General features: G+C 47.3%; 2 protein-coding genes and 1 long non-coding RNA gene across 4 annotated transcripts; 1 reads left to right on the forward strand and 2 right to left on the reverse strand.

The window, feature by feature from the left end:
- Positions 1–530: 530 nt before the first annotated feature.
- Positions 531–3,462, reverse strand: LOC125542570. The gene is made up of 3 exons (XR_007297960.1): positions 2,515–3,462; positions 1,077–1,111; positions 531–921 (listed from the first exon to the last, which is right to left on the reverse strand). It is a non-coding gene; the product is annotated as an uncharacterized LOC125542570 (long non-coding RNA).
- A 155-nt stretch (positions 3,463–3,617) lies between these two features.
- Positions 3,618–7,047, forward strand: LOC125542568 (receptor kinase-like protein Xa21). Its single transcript, XM_048705648.1, has 2 exons — positions 3,618–6,448; positions 6,545–7,047. The coding sequence occupies exons 1-2, from the start codon at positions 3,766–3,768 to the stop codon at positions 6,928–6,930; spliced, it is 3,069 nt and encodes a 1,022-aa protein (XP_048561605.1). The 5' UTR covers positions 3,618–3,765; the 3' UTR covers positions 6,931–7,047.
- A 32-nt stretch (positions 7,048–7,079) lies between these two features.
- Positions 7,080–9,064, reverse strand: LOC125542569 (thylakoid lumenal 15 kDa protein 1, chloroplastic). 2 transcript variants are annotated; one of them, XR_007297959.1, is made up of 7 exons: positions 8,774–9,064; positions 8,510–8,688; positions 8,331–8,403; positions 8,117–8,178; positions 7,792–7,873; positions 7,585–7,645; positions 7,080–7,463 (listed from the first exon to the last, which is right to left on the reverse strand). XR_007297959.1 is itself a non-coding variant. In XM_048705650.1 (7 exons), exons 1-7 carry the CDS (start codon positions 8,942–8,944, stop codon positions 7,412–7,414), a joined length of 597 nt encoding a protein of 198 aa, XP_048561607.1. In that variant the 5' UTR covers positions 8,945–9,064; the 3' UTR covers positions 7,080–7,411. The 2 variants fall into 2 exon arrangements, 1 of the variants encoding a protein (XP_048561607.1); XM_048705650.1 differs by having other exon boundaries at positions 8,593–8,688.
- Between the last annotated feature and the right edge of the window lie 7,382 nt (positions 9,065–16,446).

Here is a 16,446-nt window from a genome sequence, read left to right on the forward strand (position 1 = left end):
GAGGGACATGATGCTGTGCAAGGGGAGCTATTGGTACATTTTGCAGAATAAACCTTGAAGTACAGTTCATTTCTGTCCTGCCGTTTCCTATCCTCTTTCCCCTGTCTTATCTATGTGCCACCGGACCATGGTGGGCTAGAAAAAAATCGCCCATGTCATCTCTATTCCTCCCTCTCATGTACCCAGCGAAGGACCTCCCCCTGATCTCTCTCTTCTGTACCTACGAGATGGCAGCTGATGAAATTGATAATATTTCACCTCTCGTACTAGTCCAGATCGTATCTGGTTGGCTCAGGCTTTTTTTTTTACACCATGTAAGCAAGAGTGTACACTTGCGGAAAAAATAGTATGCAACTTTTCTTTGTGGTTCAGAGGGGCAATTGTTGTACAGTTCATGTGCATGCTGGTAATGCTCCAATGTATAACACTTGATCTTCTTGCATGGAAGCATCTAAAGAAATGTATTCAGAGATCTTTGGTTCAGTTGCAAAACAACATCATTCACAACAGTTATTTATAATATATTTCTTTCATATACTTAATATTACATAGTTATAACTGTTGAGCTTTTCAAATGTTCAAAGAATAAATTACATGAAAATTTTGCATTTTTCACAAAAGTTAGTAATGAGCAATCATGCAACTGATACAAGAGCACAACTTGTCAATTTTCTCAGGTTCTATACACGGTTTGAATAAGAAGCTTGGCCAAACAAATGTATAAATGAAGATGACACATGCCATCCTATACAATCTACTGCAGAACCACACTGCTACTTGAAAAGCAGTAGAGATTCATACATCTTAAACGTTACAGTCTATTGCATTGTCCATTTGAGGTTTCTCGAACTTCAGGCATGGGCCATGTCAAATTTTACATCGCTTCACTGCTGCAGGACTGCCATCCGGCTACAAGTAGGCCTGAAAATAAGACATGGTATAATCAATCATATTTCTTGCTAGGTGATTACGACGAAAAGTAGGCGTTAAAAGCCAGAAAAGGTAATCTTAGGAAAGTTTTGCAAATTGCATCTGCTGTATATCCAGTCAATATACAGAGCTATACCCAGTCATACCTTTTCCAAGTTTGCAGTGCATCACCATGGATAAACTGTGCACTCATAACAGAAAAGCATGTCAATGTTTACTTTAATAATATTACATAACTCTCTGCATGTATTTGGCATGTCAAATTCACTCCTTACATACAAATCATTTTGCACTAGACAATGTAAAGGCCTTTTCCATTTAATATCAGAAATGTGGACCGTGAGCATCCAAAACATTACTAGTTCATGTACAAGAATATCACAGGAACAACTAGTAATTTACAAACTCTTGCTGTATATAGATGAAGTCCTAGGTACATATGTGATTCCCCCAATTAAAGGAACAACTAGTAATGTTCCTCTAAGCCCGACTCCACAGAAACATTACTAGTTCGGAGTAAATATATGATTCGACTCTGAGAAGCTGTTCTAGGATTTAAGAGCGAACAAAAAATTGCATAACATTTATCAGTTGTACACACTATTTTCTTTGATAAATCGATTTAGTTTTCTCTGATTTGTCAGTACTTGCCAACGACTAGATTGTATTGTTTGTGTGCATCATTTTTTTACCATTGCAGTTTCACCTAGAGGTTTGAAGTGGTGAAAGAGAGTTTATGATGGTGGCTGTTGTATGTAGACGGAAGGGCAGATATAACAGCACATCGATCGATACCATTTTGTTTATATGAAGGGTGTAACTTAAAGATCTATAGCAATGGACTAGGTGCTAAATTCTGTACAATATCAGTTGAAAACAGAGTAGATGATGTTAGCATTTTATTCTAGGTGATGTGGGTACAATTAATTTTATCTAGATTCTGTACAATAGCAATGGTGCTGTAGGTGCAATTAATTTTATCCTAATGATATGGCAATATTCTCAAACTGTTGTGTATGTCGTAGTTATTTTAGTCAGTTGTCGCTCTGCATCATATTTGATCTATTGCCTACTGGAGTATGCAAGTTGTGATGTCTTGTTTCACCCTTGCGAATTAGTATGTGTTAATATTTTCCGTCAAGCAGAAATTTTGCCCAATTACTAGGAATTAACAAACTCTTTCCATATACAGATGAAGTCCTATGTAAAGTTTGATATGCCATAGAAACTCTTTCTTGGCAGCACAGGAACAACTAGAGTACTGGACAATGTCAAGGACATTTTGCTAACATAGTTACTCTGAACTAGTAATTAAGAAAATGGTATCAACTACGGAGTAGTAATGAACATCACGGGTTCACAGATAAGTCTATGCAGTTGAAAGATCAGACCACGCAGAGCACATCCCCTAATCTAATTTTCACTCTAACAGTCGTAATTAGTTGTTAAACTTCACCATTGTGGCTGCATCTTGAAAACTCCAACAGTACTCTAGTTTCGAACGTACATAAGCCAAGACGAACCAGGAATCGGAAGAACCAATATGACTGCACATGAACCAATACTCTAATTCGATGTACATACCTTGGACCCTTGAGCTGTAAAGGACGATGGTCCTCTCCTATGCAGCTGTATCGTCGATCCACAGAGCTACGACCCCACATCGCTGCAGAGACGCAATGGCAGCGAGCCGCCGCCAGACATCATGATTTGGATCTTTGGGCGCTCGTGCTTCAATGCCGAAAGCGAAGAGGATGAGGTACAGGAGAGGGAGAGGGAGAGAGGGATCCGCCCAGTTTTTTCAGTTAACCCTAGCGGCGGCGACCTCCAGCAGTGGTACAGGACAGAGGAAAAGGGGATCGACGAACTTGGTTTGGGATGTGAATTTGTTCAATTTAGCTAGACATGAAGGTCTCTTCTGCAAAATGTACCAGTAACTTCCCTTCCACTGCATCCTGTCCCTTCCTTTTTAATCCAACGGCTCATGTTCCATCGGAGCACCTGGTGCACGAATTGGTCGGGTGCACAGGATACGTTCTCCCCTCCTAACTGCCCAACGTTGCCAAAGGATGTGGGACATGCGAACGATGTGATGGCTATTTTAGTAGTGGTGAAGTGGGGAGAGGTGACATTTTCTTTAGAAGACACATGGCAGTTTCTTTCCGAGAAGGCAATTTTCATTTAAAAACTGTCGTCATTTGATCTCGTTTTACACCTACTAAAACTGTCGGCATAGATGGTTCGCTTGCCACCCTCTTACCCCGATGTTTGCCAGGTACAATTACCGTATTATCATATGATGATTCTTGCCGACACCATCTCTGGAAGGTGGTACTATGTAGACATGCGGTACGAGATAATACAGTGTGAACGACGATGACCAAAGACCGGGCATAATGTATTGTACCTAGCTAGCTAGCTAGTGCATTATTTCAAAGTGGACCGAAGTCGACCGGGCAGCAGCAAGCTAGCAGAGAAGATCACCGATATAAAGTGAGGGCTCACTGGTGAAGGTGGATCAAACACTCCACCACACTCCAAACCTGTGCACACAATATTCTTGGTTTCGCTCTCGCCTCTGCCCTACAGCAGCTGTAGCTCTTGTTCCGGTCAGGAAAGGAAAAGCTAGCGCGTGGAAGAAGAGGAAGAAATCCCCAGGTTCGTACGTAATTCACAGTCACAGAGCACATGCATGTACATTTCATGAATTAATGAATATCTGTTAGTATTGGTTGTATTTACTATTGAAGTTTCTCCTTCATCCTATGCATTGCCTACATAGATAATACTGAAAACTAACTCGACCAACATATATACGTACAGAGATACCCGGCCATGAAAGTTACCACACTCGGACAGTTACTTCTCTTGATACTGGTGACTTTCAGTGCACAATATGTGGTCGTCATCGGCAGCTCATCCTCCGTACATGGTAACGAGACAGATCGGTTATCACTGCTTGGATTCAAGGACGCAATCAGCCTCGACCCGCAGCAAGCCTTGATGTCCTGGAATGATAGCACCCACTTTTGCGATTGGGAAGGTGTCGTGTGCAGGGTGAAGGCTCCACCCCGTGTCACTTCCCTAAACCTTACAGGTCGAGGGTTGGTAGGACATATCTCTCCTTCACTTGGGAACCTAACCTTCTTGCAATCTCTGGCCTTGACAGAGAACACACTCGCCGGAGAGATCCCATCATCCCTTGGTCACATGCATCGCCTCGAAACCTTGCACTTGAACAGAAACACGCTGCAAGGAAGGATACCGAGTTTTGCAAACTGCTCAAAGCTCAAGGAGTTGGATGTTTCGGTTAACAATCTAGTTGGCCAATTTCCCGGTGATTTGCCTCCTCGTCTTCACATGCTGCAAGTTTCCTTTAATAACCTCACTGGCATCATCCCAGCTTCTCTGGGTAATATCACAACACTAGTCTTTATTAGTTGCGCGCATAATCGAATCAAGGGAAATATCCCAAGTGAGTTTGCAGGTTTGTCAGGCTTGCAATACCTGTATGCGGGTGCAAATCAGCTAACAGGTAGGTTTCCACAAGCCATCTTGAATGTTTCTACTCTCATCGGCCTTGGCTTAACTCTCAATGGTCTAAGTGGGGAGCTGCCACCAAATCTTTGTACCTCTCTCGCCAATCTCCGTATACTTACATTAGGTGGCAACTTATTTCTAGGACACATTCCTAGTTCATTCACTAATGCTTCCAATCTAAGTGTCATTGATTTATCAACGAACAACTTCACCGGATTGGTGCCCACCACGATGAGCAAACTTACCAAACTCTCAATGTTGAATCTTGAAAATAATCAGCTCCAAGCACATAGTCGAGAAGACTGGGAGTTTTTGGACAGCTTAGGCAACTGCACAGAGCTACAAATATTGTCCATGAGTGTCAATTTTCTATCAGGGCATGTACCAAGTTCATTAGCTAACCTTTCCAATAAACTCCAGACTCTGTACTTGGGAGAAAATCAACTATCGGGAAATTTCCCTTCCGGCATAGCCAACCTTCACAATCTAGTTGCTGTGTCAGTGGGGGGGAATCACTTCACAGGTATCGTTCCAGAGTGGATTGGGACTCTCAAAAATTTGCAACAAGTAGATTTAGCAGCAAACTTCTTTACGGGGGTCATTCCATCATCCTTGTCAAACTTGTCTCAACTGGGACAGCTCTATGTAGCCTCAAACCAATTCATTGGCCACATACCGAAAAGCTTTGGTAACTTTCCAAGGCTTCAATATTTGAACACTGCTAGCAACAACCTTCATGGTAGGGTTCCAAAGGAGATATTCAGAATCCCGTCAATAATTGCAATTGATTTATCTTTCAACAACCTGGATGGACAACTTCCTACTGACATTGGCAATGCTAAACAACTCGTACATTTGGTACTTTCATCCAATAAGCTATCTGGAGATATTCCAAACACTCTGGGTGACTGTGGAAGTTTAGAATACATTGAGTTAGACTCGAATATTTTCAACGGAAGCATTCCCACTTCATTAGGCAGCATAAGAGGCCTCAAAGTTTTGAATATTTCTGCCAATAACTTAACTGGTTCAATACCAACATCTCTTGGCAACCTACAAGTTCTTGAGAAACTAGATTTGTCATTCAACCACCTCAATGGTGAGGTTCCAACAAAAGGGATATTCAAGAATGCAACTGCCGTGCAAATTGATGGAAATCAGGGGCTTTGTGGTGGGGTACCGGAGTTACACATACTAGCATGTTTTGTTATGCCTCCAAATTCAATTAGGAACAAGAAATCTTTGGTGCTAAAAGTGGTTATCCCAATAGCGAGTATGGTGTCAATTGTTATTGTCATATTTTGCTTCTTTCTCTGGGGAGGAAAACACAAGAGAAAATCTAAATCTCTGCCATCATTTTCTACAAAATTTCCCATGGTTTCTTTCAATGATCTAGCCAGAGCAACACAGGGATTCTCGGTATCCAACTTAATAGGCAGAGGGAGATATAGTTCTGTTTACCAAGGAAAACTAGTTGAAGATGAAAATGAGGTTGCCGTGAAAGTCTTCAACCTAGAGACAAGAGGAGCACAAAAGAGCTTCATCTCAGAATGTAATGCGTTGAGAAATGTGCGGCACCGTAATTTGGTCCCTATAGTAACTGTGTGCTCAAGCATCGATTCTAGTGGTAATGATTTCAAGGCCCTAGTGTATGAGCTCATGCCGCGAGGGGATTTGCATAAACTACTATACTCAACTCCAAACTATGAAGGCTCTTCGGATTTGAACCTTATTACGATTGGTCAAAGGATAAGCATTGTGGTGGACGTAGCGGATGCACTGGAGTACCTACACCATAACAACCAAGAAGCACTGGTTCACTGTGATCTGAAGCCTAGCAACATTCTTTTGAATGACAATATGACAGCTCATGTTGGAGACTTTGGCTTGGCAAGATTCAAAGTTGGTTCCACAACGTCATCTCACGGTAACTCTTCTTCAATTGCAGTGATGGGAACAATTGGATACACTGCTCCGGGTAATGGTCTTTTCTTTATCTTGTGCTTCTACATTTTGCGGCATCTATGTTAAGAAGTGAAGATGAAACTAACTCCTCCCCTTTTCCATTATGTAGAATACGCAGAGGGTGGCCAAGTTTCAACTGCCGCAGATGTTTACAGCTTCGGTGTCGTTCTCCTCGAGATATTCATTCGAAGAAGGCCGACTGGCGACATGTTTAAGGATGGACTCAGCATTGTGAAGCTTACGGAGGCCAGCTTCCCTGACAGGGTATTTGAGATTGTCGACCCCCAGCTGCTAAAAGAGTTGGATGAAACTCCAATAGCCTTCAAGGAAAAACACGCACATTGTCTGTTATCTGTGCTAAATGTTGGCCTTTGCTGCACTAAGACATCCCCGGGCGAACGCATCAACATGCAGGAGGTGGCTGCTAAGCTACATGGAATCAAGGATGCATATCTCAGAAGCAGTGCCGTTGTTTCAGTAGTATTAGCTACCTGAATAAGTTGTTTACTTGTACAATTGATGTTTATCACATAGAATGTATGTAAGGGCCCAGATTTACAATCCAAACCCTATGCGTGTCTTTGAGTCAGCCCAGCTAGTGCTCATTGAAAAACTGAGATGAATGGCATTTCCATGTATCAATATTACCAGACCAACATATTTTTTATTGTAAGGTCCTTATGAATAATTAATAATATGGCTGCATGCATCGTCCAGATGCAGAGGCCGGGGGTATATCCTCCTTTAAAAAAAACATATTTTTTATTTACTACTAATAATTTTTGCCCTTCCCAAACACACCTGGCATGCTGACACCACCCATTGATTTCCTAGCAACCATTTCACACTCTTGTATTGAAGAACTCTCTGCACCCCTGGGGATAAGGAAGTTAAAGAAAAAAAATTGGCGTACTATTCAAGAACTAAATCAGCCTCCGAACTCTTTAGTCTCTTCATTCTTCTTCACCCTTGTACATTATTTGCAGAAAAGAGTCTCCTTTGTGGCATTTCCGGTAGTCGTGTTTACCCTGGTGCACAGCAGTTGCAAAATCGCTAAGAACCATGTCATCATACAGAAATGCAGATGGAGAAAGAGATTAAGAGAATGGATGGCAAGTTCCTGCATATGGACATTGGTTTTCTTCTCACCCGTCAGCAATTTTGCAAAGGTAGTCCCTTTGATCGTCTCGTAGTGGAACATCCGTAAAATCTGGAGAGGAGAGAAAAATGGGGAAACCATGACTTGGTGATGCCACAGTACAGCAAGATAATTTCAGTACGACATTGATCACATGATCATAATCCAAATATGCTAAGATTTCGGACAGAACTAGGAGATAAACACTTAGCACTTGCCTGCTCCGTATATGTTGGAACCTTTGAAAGAGGTGTTCCCTGTCACAAGTGCCCCTTCCAAGTTGGCATTTGTCAAATTTACCTGCAGAATGGAACCAGATTGCTGTCAAACCATATTCCAAAATTAAAGCACTGCTCTAAAAATCAATGAAGAAACAACAGAATAAACTACTAGTCTGATGCTCTGACGATCAGATGTGATGGCCACTCGACCGAGTACATGATTTCAAGCAAAATTCAGAACAGCTATGTTACTGCTTGGTCTGAACCCAAACAATTATGACATGATTTGCTCTTCTACTGTCTATAGCGGCTACTGGTGTACCTTTGTAACATTTGCGAGCGAGAAGTCAGCGTTTCTAAGATCAGCGTCAGAGAGATCTGCACCTGAATTCACCATCAAATAGCCAAATATAATAATATCACCCATTTTATCACAACTGAACACTTGACAGCAGACAAGCATCACAACAACTAGTGTCTGTCTGCTGGTTGGAATCACCGAGGAGGTCAAGAACAGACGCAAACTAGTAGGTTACCTGTAAGGTCTGCATCAAAGAAGCTTGCACCGAGAAGATTTGCGCCTTTGAAGTTGGTTTGCCGCAGAATAGACTGCAACAGAAGCAAAAATTCAGAAAATCAGCAAAACATTCTGGACATTCAGATGCTCTGCTCTATTTCTACACGGTAGAAATTTCAGTCAGAGGTGAGAGCCTACTATTTGATAATTACTGCAAGAACAAATTTGAGGCATGATAACATCATATTGTAGGAATCGATGGAAAGAGATGGAGTAGGTACGGTCTTGAAGTCCTGCTTGATGAGCGTCTGGCCGCTGAAGTCCTTGCCGGTGAGGTCCTGCCCCCGCGTCACCTGCTGCCCGTACGGCCCGCCTCCCTGCATCCACCCACACGCCATTAACGCCGCCTCCATCGCCTCGCCACCACACTCGGTCGACAGGTGCAAATACAGTAGAACTAACCCTGAACGCGAGGGCCGGGTCGGCGAGGAGCAGCGAGGCGGCGACCAGCGCGGCGGCGCCGGCGTTGGCGAGGTGGAAGTGCAGCGAAGAGGGGGCGCGCCACGCCGGCTGCGCCGCTGTCGCCGCCGGGGACGGGGCGAGCTTCAGAGCACCGAGGATGGACATGGCCATGGCGAGCTAGCTTCGTGGCTGGCTGTTGTCGCGGTCTGTCTTTTTTGGGCTGCGCCGACGAGTTTATCCGTCTTATCTTCATCTCGTTGCCACCATGTTTGCTTGGCCAATCAAACGATTGTTGCCACGATGGCCATTTTTCCTCTTATTCTTTCTTTCCAAATGTCGATGGATGACTCCACTCATTACTGAACCTCAGAAGCATTTTTTAATTCAAAAAAAATGTTCTTTTAGCACATACGTATTGAATAATAATAGGACAACGATAGGCGCCGGTGCGCCGGTCGAAAGTTCGCCTGGTCACTCGGTAGCCGTACGATCTGCGCGCCTGTAACCGTCCGATTCTCTCCCAAACTCGTCTCCTTCCTCGCACTGGACGCGCGCCCCCCTATGACCCGCGAGTTGCATGATTCCTCGCCTGGTGATGGACACGATGGCCATGTTCGTTGAGCTCCGCTCGAGGGATGCCTCCATGGCTGCTAGGGCACGCCATGGCCATGGGAGTCGAGCTCCGCGAGGGGTGCTGCCATGGCCATCAGCATAGAGCTCCGCGAGGGGTCCTGCCATGGCGGCCGTCGAGCTCCGCGCGGGGCTGTCGCCATGGCCATGGACGGTGAGGGAGTCCTGGATTAGGGGGTGTCCGGATAGCCGGATTATACCTTTGGCTGGACTCCTGAACTATGAAGATACAAGATTGGAGATTTCGTCCCGTGTCCGGAAGGGGCTTTCCTTGGCGTAGAAGGCAAGCTTGGCAATACGGATATGTAGATCTCCTACCATTGTAACCGACTCTGTGTAACCCTAGTCCTTTCCGGTGTCTATATAAACCGGAGGGTTTTAGTCCGTAGGACGAACAACAAGCATACCATAGGCTAGCTTCTAGGGTTCAGCCTCCTTGATCTCGTGGTAGATCTACTCTTGTACTACCCATATCATCAATATTAATCAAGCAGGACGTAGGGTTTTACCTCCATCAAGAGGGCCCGAACCTGGGTAAAACATTGTGTCCCCTGCCTCCTGTTACCATCCGCCTAGACGCACAGTTCGGGACCCCCTACCCGAGATCCGCCGGTTTTGACACCGACATTGGTGCTTTCATTGAGAGTTCCTCTGTGTCGTCACTTTTAGGCCCGATGGCTTCTTCGATCATCAACAGCGATGCGATGCAGGGTGAGACCTTTCTCCCCGGACAGATCTTCGTATTCGGCGGCTTTGCACTGCGAGCCAATTCGCTTGGTCATCTGGAGCAGATCGAAAGCTACGCCCCTGGCCATCAGGTCAGATTTGGAAGTTTGAACTACACGGCCGACATCCGCGGAGACTTGATCTTCGACGGATTCGAGCCATAGCTGAGCGCGCCGCACTGTCACGATGGGCACGATCTAGCTCTGCCGCTGAACAGTGCCCTGGAGGCCGCACCCGCATCAGCTCCGACCCTTAATTCGGAGCCAACTGCGCCAACCGAGGATGGGTGGTTGTACACCGCCTCGGGGGCTGCAATCTCTACGGCGATCGAGCCGAACACCAGCCCTATTCTCTGCGAAGCCCGTGACTCCAAGGAGCCGGACTCCTCTCCAGACTCCGAGCCCTCCGCGCCCCTACCGATCGAACCCGATTGGGCGCCGATCATGGAGTTCACCGCCGCGGACATCTTTCAGCACTCGCCCTTCGGCGATATTCTGAATTCACTAAAGTCTCTCTCTTTATCAGGAGAGCCCTGGCCGGACTATGGTCAGCAAGGTTGGGATGCGGATGATGAAGAAATTCAAAGCCCACCCACCACCTACTTCGTAGCCACTGCTGATAATTTAAACGACGTGCTCGACTTCGACTCCGAAGACATCGACGGTATGGACGACGATGTAGGAGAACCAACGCCTATAAGGCACTGGACAGCCACCTCACCTCATGATGTATACATGGTGGACACGCCCAAAGGAAGCGACGACGAGGAACACGGGGATGCAACGAGGGATCGTTCTCTCGAAAAGCAATCAAAGTGGCGACGTAAGCGCCGCTCCAAGCCCCGCCTCGACAGAGACAGCAGCCATACAGACCCAGCCATAGAGCAGGACGAGCCGGCGGACGACGAACATACCTTCGAGCAACCGTCCGAACAGGGCAACTTGGATAAACAAACCGAACACCCCGTCCCCGGCGAAAACAACAGTCCGGACGACCTTACGCCTGATAGGCTCATGGAGCAGAAGAACCTCCACAAAAGGCTCGTCGCCACTGCGCGTAGCCTGAAAAAGCAGAAGCGGAAGCTCAAAACTGCAGAGGATGCACTCAGAATCAAATGGAGCAAAGTACGCAACACCGCAGACAAATACAGCGGCAATCGCCGCACAAAAAGCTATCCACAGTGAAAGCTACTGCCTGAATTTGATGAGGAGGCCTTAGAGCCCCCACAGTCAACAAATACGAAAGCCACCCGGTCAGATAGACGACCGCATGGCCAGCATGGAGCGGCAAGCGGCGCCGCACACAAGCCGGCACGCGATCCACCAAAGGATCCGCATCAAAAAGATGGCCCAGCCAGATCTATCTACGGGCCACGAAAGCAAGCTCTAGTAAGCAATGCAACACCACAAACATCCGAACATCACGGCACACCCAAATACAGGGGTGCCGCACACCCCCTATGTTTTCACCGATGAGGTGCTGGACCATGAATTTCCAGCGGGATTCAAGCCCGTAAACATAGAGGCGTACGACGGAACAATAGACCCTGTGGTCTGGATCGAGGATTATATCCTCCACATACATATGGCCAGAGGAGATGACCTCCACGCCATAAAATACTTACCCCTCAAGCTTAAAGGGCCAGCCCGGCATTGGCTCAAAAGCCTTCCCGAAAACACCATTAAAAGTTGGGAAGAGCTTGAGGATGCTTTTCGGGCAAATTTTCAAGGGACCTATGTCCGCCCTCCGGATGCAGACGATCTCAGTCACATAACTCAACAGCCCGGAGAGTCAACCCGGAAATTCTAGAACAGATTTCTTACTAAAAAGAATCAGATAGTTGACTGTTCGGACGCCGAAGCCCTAGCAGCTTTTAAGCATAACGTTCGAGACGAATGGCTCGCCATACAACTCGGCCAAGAAAAGCCAAGAACAATGGCCGCATTAACAAGCCTCATAACCCGCTTTTGCGCAGGAGAGGACAGTTGGTTGGCAAGATGTAGCACCAGTGACCCAAGTACATCCGAAGTTAGGGATGGAAACGAAAAACCCCGACGCAACAAGGACCAGCGCCGGAATAAGAGAAACAGCCCAAAGAGCACGGCGGTCAACGCCGGATTCAAAAGCTCGCGGCAGAATCAGAGAAATCCGCCCCTCAAGGATAACAGGGACGAGCTATCCAACTTAAACAAAATCTTGGACAAGATATGTCAAATACACAGTACTCCCGGGAAGCCTGCGAACCATACTCACAGAGATTGTTGGGTTTTCAAGCAATCCAGCAAACTCAACGCCGAACACAAGGGGCTCGACACACCAAGTGAGGACGACGATGAACCCCACAAGCAGAGCACCAGGAAACAAAAGGACTTCCCACAAGAAGTCAAAACAGTAAACTTACTTCACGTGACGAACAGAATGGCGCCAACAGAAATACGCGCCATACGGCCTATCCCAAAGGAGTCTCGCCAATGGTTGTTAAAACCGATCACCTTCGACCATCAGGATTACTCTAGAAGTATCCGGAACGCAGGCTGGACTGCCTTGGTATTAGATTCAATAATCGGCGGACTCCACTTTACAAATGTCCTGATGGACGGCGGCAGTGGTCTAAACCTGTTATACCAGGACACAATCCGCAACATGGGGATAGACCCAACAAAAATTCGCCATAGCAAAACCTCCTTTCAAGGGGTAATGCCAGGCCCGGATGCCCGTTGCATGGGTTCCCTCCGGCTAGAAGTTATGTTCGGCTCCCCCGATAACTTCCGTCGCGAACAGCTAACCTTCCACATTGCCCCATTCTCAAGTAGCTATCAAGCACTGCTGGGACGCGAAGCTTTCGCCCGCTTTAACGCAATACCGCATTATGCATCTCTCACGCTTAAGATGCCCGGTCCACGAGGCATCATCTCATTAAATGGAAAACATTGAGTGTTTCCCCACGCGGAAGACAGTGCAGCTGCCTTGACAGCCCCACAATAAAGCGGCTTCACCAGCCAAAGCACCTAAACAGGTCATCAAGACCGCGGACATGGCTAGACGAGTCCGGCATAAACATACAAGTGACAAAGGCTTAATAGCCGTATGCCCCTGTACTAGGGGCTCCGCACATATATAACAAGAGACAATAAAGCTCAATGTTACCCATTTCGATTTATACTTCGTTTATTTAGTATAACTCATGTTCGGCACGATCTTTCTTTAACTAAGTTCCTCTCTTTTACAGATGAACATCGTGCTACGCCCGTCCAGGATACGGCACAACGGAGACACAGGCGCAGACGTGCAGCAGGGACCCGTTCCAAGGATTCTTTTCAGATTAAGACCCTGCGTAAACCTTTTTTACTGTCTCTTGTTGATACACATCCCCTGGTTTCTTGGTATAACCAAGGAGGAGGCTGGCATTTTGGCATGTGGCCACGTCAGAATTTTTGCGCGTACCTGGACACTAGGGGCTTATTACTAAGGGCGTTATCCCGCCCGCCCTCATAAAGACCGAATACCTTAGGGAGTGTTCGGCGTCGCGAGTTTGGCCTTATATGCATCAGCTCCGAATCATGTCTTTGGTCAAATGTTGGGTTTTCCTGGCTCCTGTGTTTTGCTACCTTACGTTCCGCTCTATCGGCTAAGGCGGCACCAGGAGAACTACTGCGATTGTGCCCCGGTTCGGCCAGGCGAGCACCTCAGTAGAAAAAGCCGAAAACTGACTGTCATGATATAGCGTGAGACTGGTCAACCACTCGATGACTTACCGGAATCTTTAGGATTCCTCCGCATTAACGAAGGGCCGCTTCCCGGCCAGGCACATACGCGCCCCGAGTTCGGGCGAGCGCAGGCGCCACCAGGGGCTATATAAGTAGCCTCACTGTCAAACTCCTATGGCTAAGTGAAAGTGATAAAGCATCATAGTCCGATTGCCTAGTTCGCTGCGCTATCACCTCCTTTGTAGGACCAAGACATTGGATCAAGTGTGAAAATGCGCCTTCTGCGAACACCCCCGCATTATGTGCATGGGGGCTGAAGCCGACGACTGCCATCTTTCAGATTATATATACATATATGTTAAACGGCCGCACAGGAGGTATTATAATACTTGCAGGCACAAGTATAAAAAGCTTCTACAATTTATCAAAATATGGTTTTACAATAATGCTATTCGAATATAGTGTCCTTCGAGCACTGCGTCTCTATTAAACGAGCGCCTTGCAGAACTTCCTGAAAATAGTGCTCAGCAGGTACTCGGCTTCCATCCGAGTCTGGGGATGCAACAGCGGTGGCCTCCATTTCCGCCCAGTATGTCTTGACATGGGCAAGAGCCATCCGCGCACCCTCTATGCACGCTGACCTCTTCATCACATTAATATGCGGCGCCGCACTAAGGAACTGCTGCACCAAGTTGAAATAACTTTTCGGCTCCGGCCTCTCTGGCCACAGATGACTCATGACATACTTCATGGCGAGTCCGGACAACCTATTTAGCTCGGCCCATTCGGCCAAATGATCGGCTAATGACAGCGGACGCTCCGGACTGTGGAACTGCGACCAAAAGAGCTTTTCCACTTCGCGTTCTTCTTGATCTCGGAAGTGTTCAGCCGCATCTGCGGCACTCGCTGCCAAATCCAGATAGGTGTCCGTCGTACTCCACATCCGGTCTAACGGAGCATGTTTAGGATCACAGAACTTCCTCCGCGGCATAAAGGGCTTTCCAGCCGCGATCTCTCCGGCCTGACGCAGCTCCTCCTTCATAGCTCTCATCGCAGAGCGAGCATCCTTGGCATCGGCAACGGCCTTCTCCAGGTCCATCTGTTCTGCCCGATCTTCTTTTTCAAGAAGCTTGCAACGGTCAGCAGCGTTCTTCAGCTTCATGGCCATCTCGGCCATTTCCTTCTTGCTTCGGCAGTGAGCAGCCTGTTCGGCTTTCAGCTCTTCAATTGCCTTTAAGGCAGCCGCATCACTTTTCCTGGCTTGCTCCTTGGCTCGGGCAAGTTCCGCCCAAAGATTCTCCATGGCAGCAACACCATCTGCATCAAGCGCACACATTGTAAGATACTGGCATAAAGCTCCTCTTACCAGGTGCCGCCGAAGGAATTACATACCTTGGGCCTCGTCAAGCCACTTGTTGACAAGCGCGATGTCGGCATCTGCCACGTCAAGTTGCCGCCTTAGCTCGGCAAATTTATCAGTCCGGGTGGCCACCGGACACTTCGCCACCTATGTATGAAGGCGGCATATTAGACCTGAGATTATGATCCTCTGCGCGCCGTCACTTTTGACAACGCACAGAGTCTCAGGGGCTACTATCTACACAGGGCGCATCTTATTTATGCGCAACTGTCCAAAAAGGGTATATTATTTCGCGTACCTCAAAACCTGTCAGTAAACTCCTGACGGCCTCATGCAATCCGCTCTCCGCGGATGAAATCATCTCAATCACCATACCCATCAATGCACGGTGCTCCTCTGAGATAGATTCTCGCCCTAGCAGATCCTTCAGCTCCTCCGACCGCGCACCAGACGGTGCCGGACTCGTCCGATGGCCCTTTTCGAAGGCCGGACGCAGAGGGCTTTGGGGGGCCATATGACTACCTTCCGGCCCTGCCGGATTCGAAGAAACCCTCCGTGACGATACCTTAGGGTCGCCCGCCTCGCAAGGCGGTACGGCAGGGGGAGGCGTTCCGCTCTCCATCATCTTCGGAAGAAGATCCCCCGAAGACGAGCTCTGCTGAGAAGGGCTAAGGTCCGAGCTACCAGGTAAATTTTCGATTACTTTTCTCAGATGTAAAGCAAGGATTTCTCTCGTTTCTTAAAAGGAAAACTCCTCTCTACTTACGGCTCGGTGGAGGGCTGATCCCCTTGAGGGCGTAATTCGGCCGAAGTATCCCCCGGCACAGGACCCTCTGGCAAAGATTTCTTCCCCTGCTTTGAGGCCATGGTCTTCGGGTCTTCAGAGGCGGTCCTCTTCTTCCCCTGAGGAGAGGAATTTTCGATTCCTCCCTCCCAAACAGCCTCCTTCGAAGAGGCTGTAGCTTCCCTGTCCCCTCCCTCGCTTTCCTTTGAAGGCACAACCTCCAAAATCCTGGCTAGCACGGGACCCGGCGTGGTCTCAGGGAGGGGGGCCGGACACCTGATTAGCTTTGCTTTCGCTATCCACTACTGTTTAAAGGACAGCTCTTTTAGGGGCAATTTTATGATAAATATACGGATAGCGAGTCCGAGCACAAGGCTACTTACTTGAGTATCCGGACGATTGCAGCTCAGACCTGCGTCCTCCGTAGAATCCGGACACACTACTTGTGGTCCGGAGAACAATCTGT

Source organism: Triticum urartu, chromosome 3, assembly GCF_003073215.2.
Source record: "Triticum urartu cultivar G1812 chromosome 3, Tu2.1, whole genome shotgun sequence".
NCBI lineage: Eukaryota > Viridiplantae > Streptophyta > Magnoliopsida > Poales > Poaceae > Triticum > Triticum urartu.

Excerpts from the sequence above, each read along its gene's own strand:
- LOC125542568 (XM_048705648.1), top strand. The coding sequence starts at position 3,766 with ATGAAAGTTACCACACTCGGACAGTTACTTCTCTTGATACTGGTGACT. Across the intron at positions 6,449-6,544 it reads AATTGGATACACTGCTCCGG|AATACGCAGAGGGTGGCCAA; the intron begins GTAATGGTCTTT and ends TCCATTATGTAG.
- LOC125542569 (XM_048705650.1), bottom strand. The coding sequence starts at position 8,944 with ATGGCCATGTCCATCCTCGGTGCTCTGAAGCTCGCCCCGTCCCCGGCG. Across the intron at positions 8,689-8,773 it reads ACCCGGCCCTCGCGTTCAGG|GGAGGCGGGCCGTACGGGCA; the intron begins GTTAGTTCTACT and ends GGGTGGATGCAG. Across the intron at positions 7,874-8,116 it reads CGCTCGCAAATGTTACAAAG|GTAAATTTGACAAATGCCAA; the intron begins GTACACCAGTAG and ends TCCATTCTGCAG.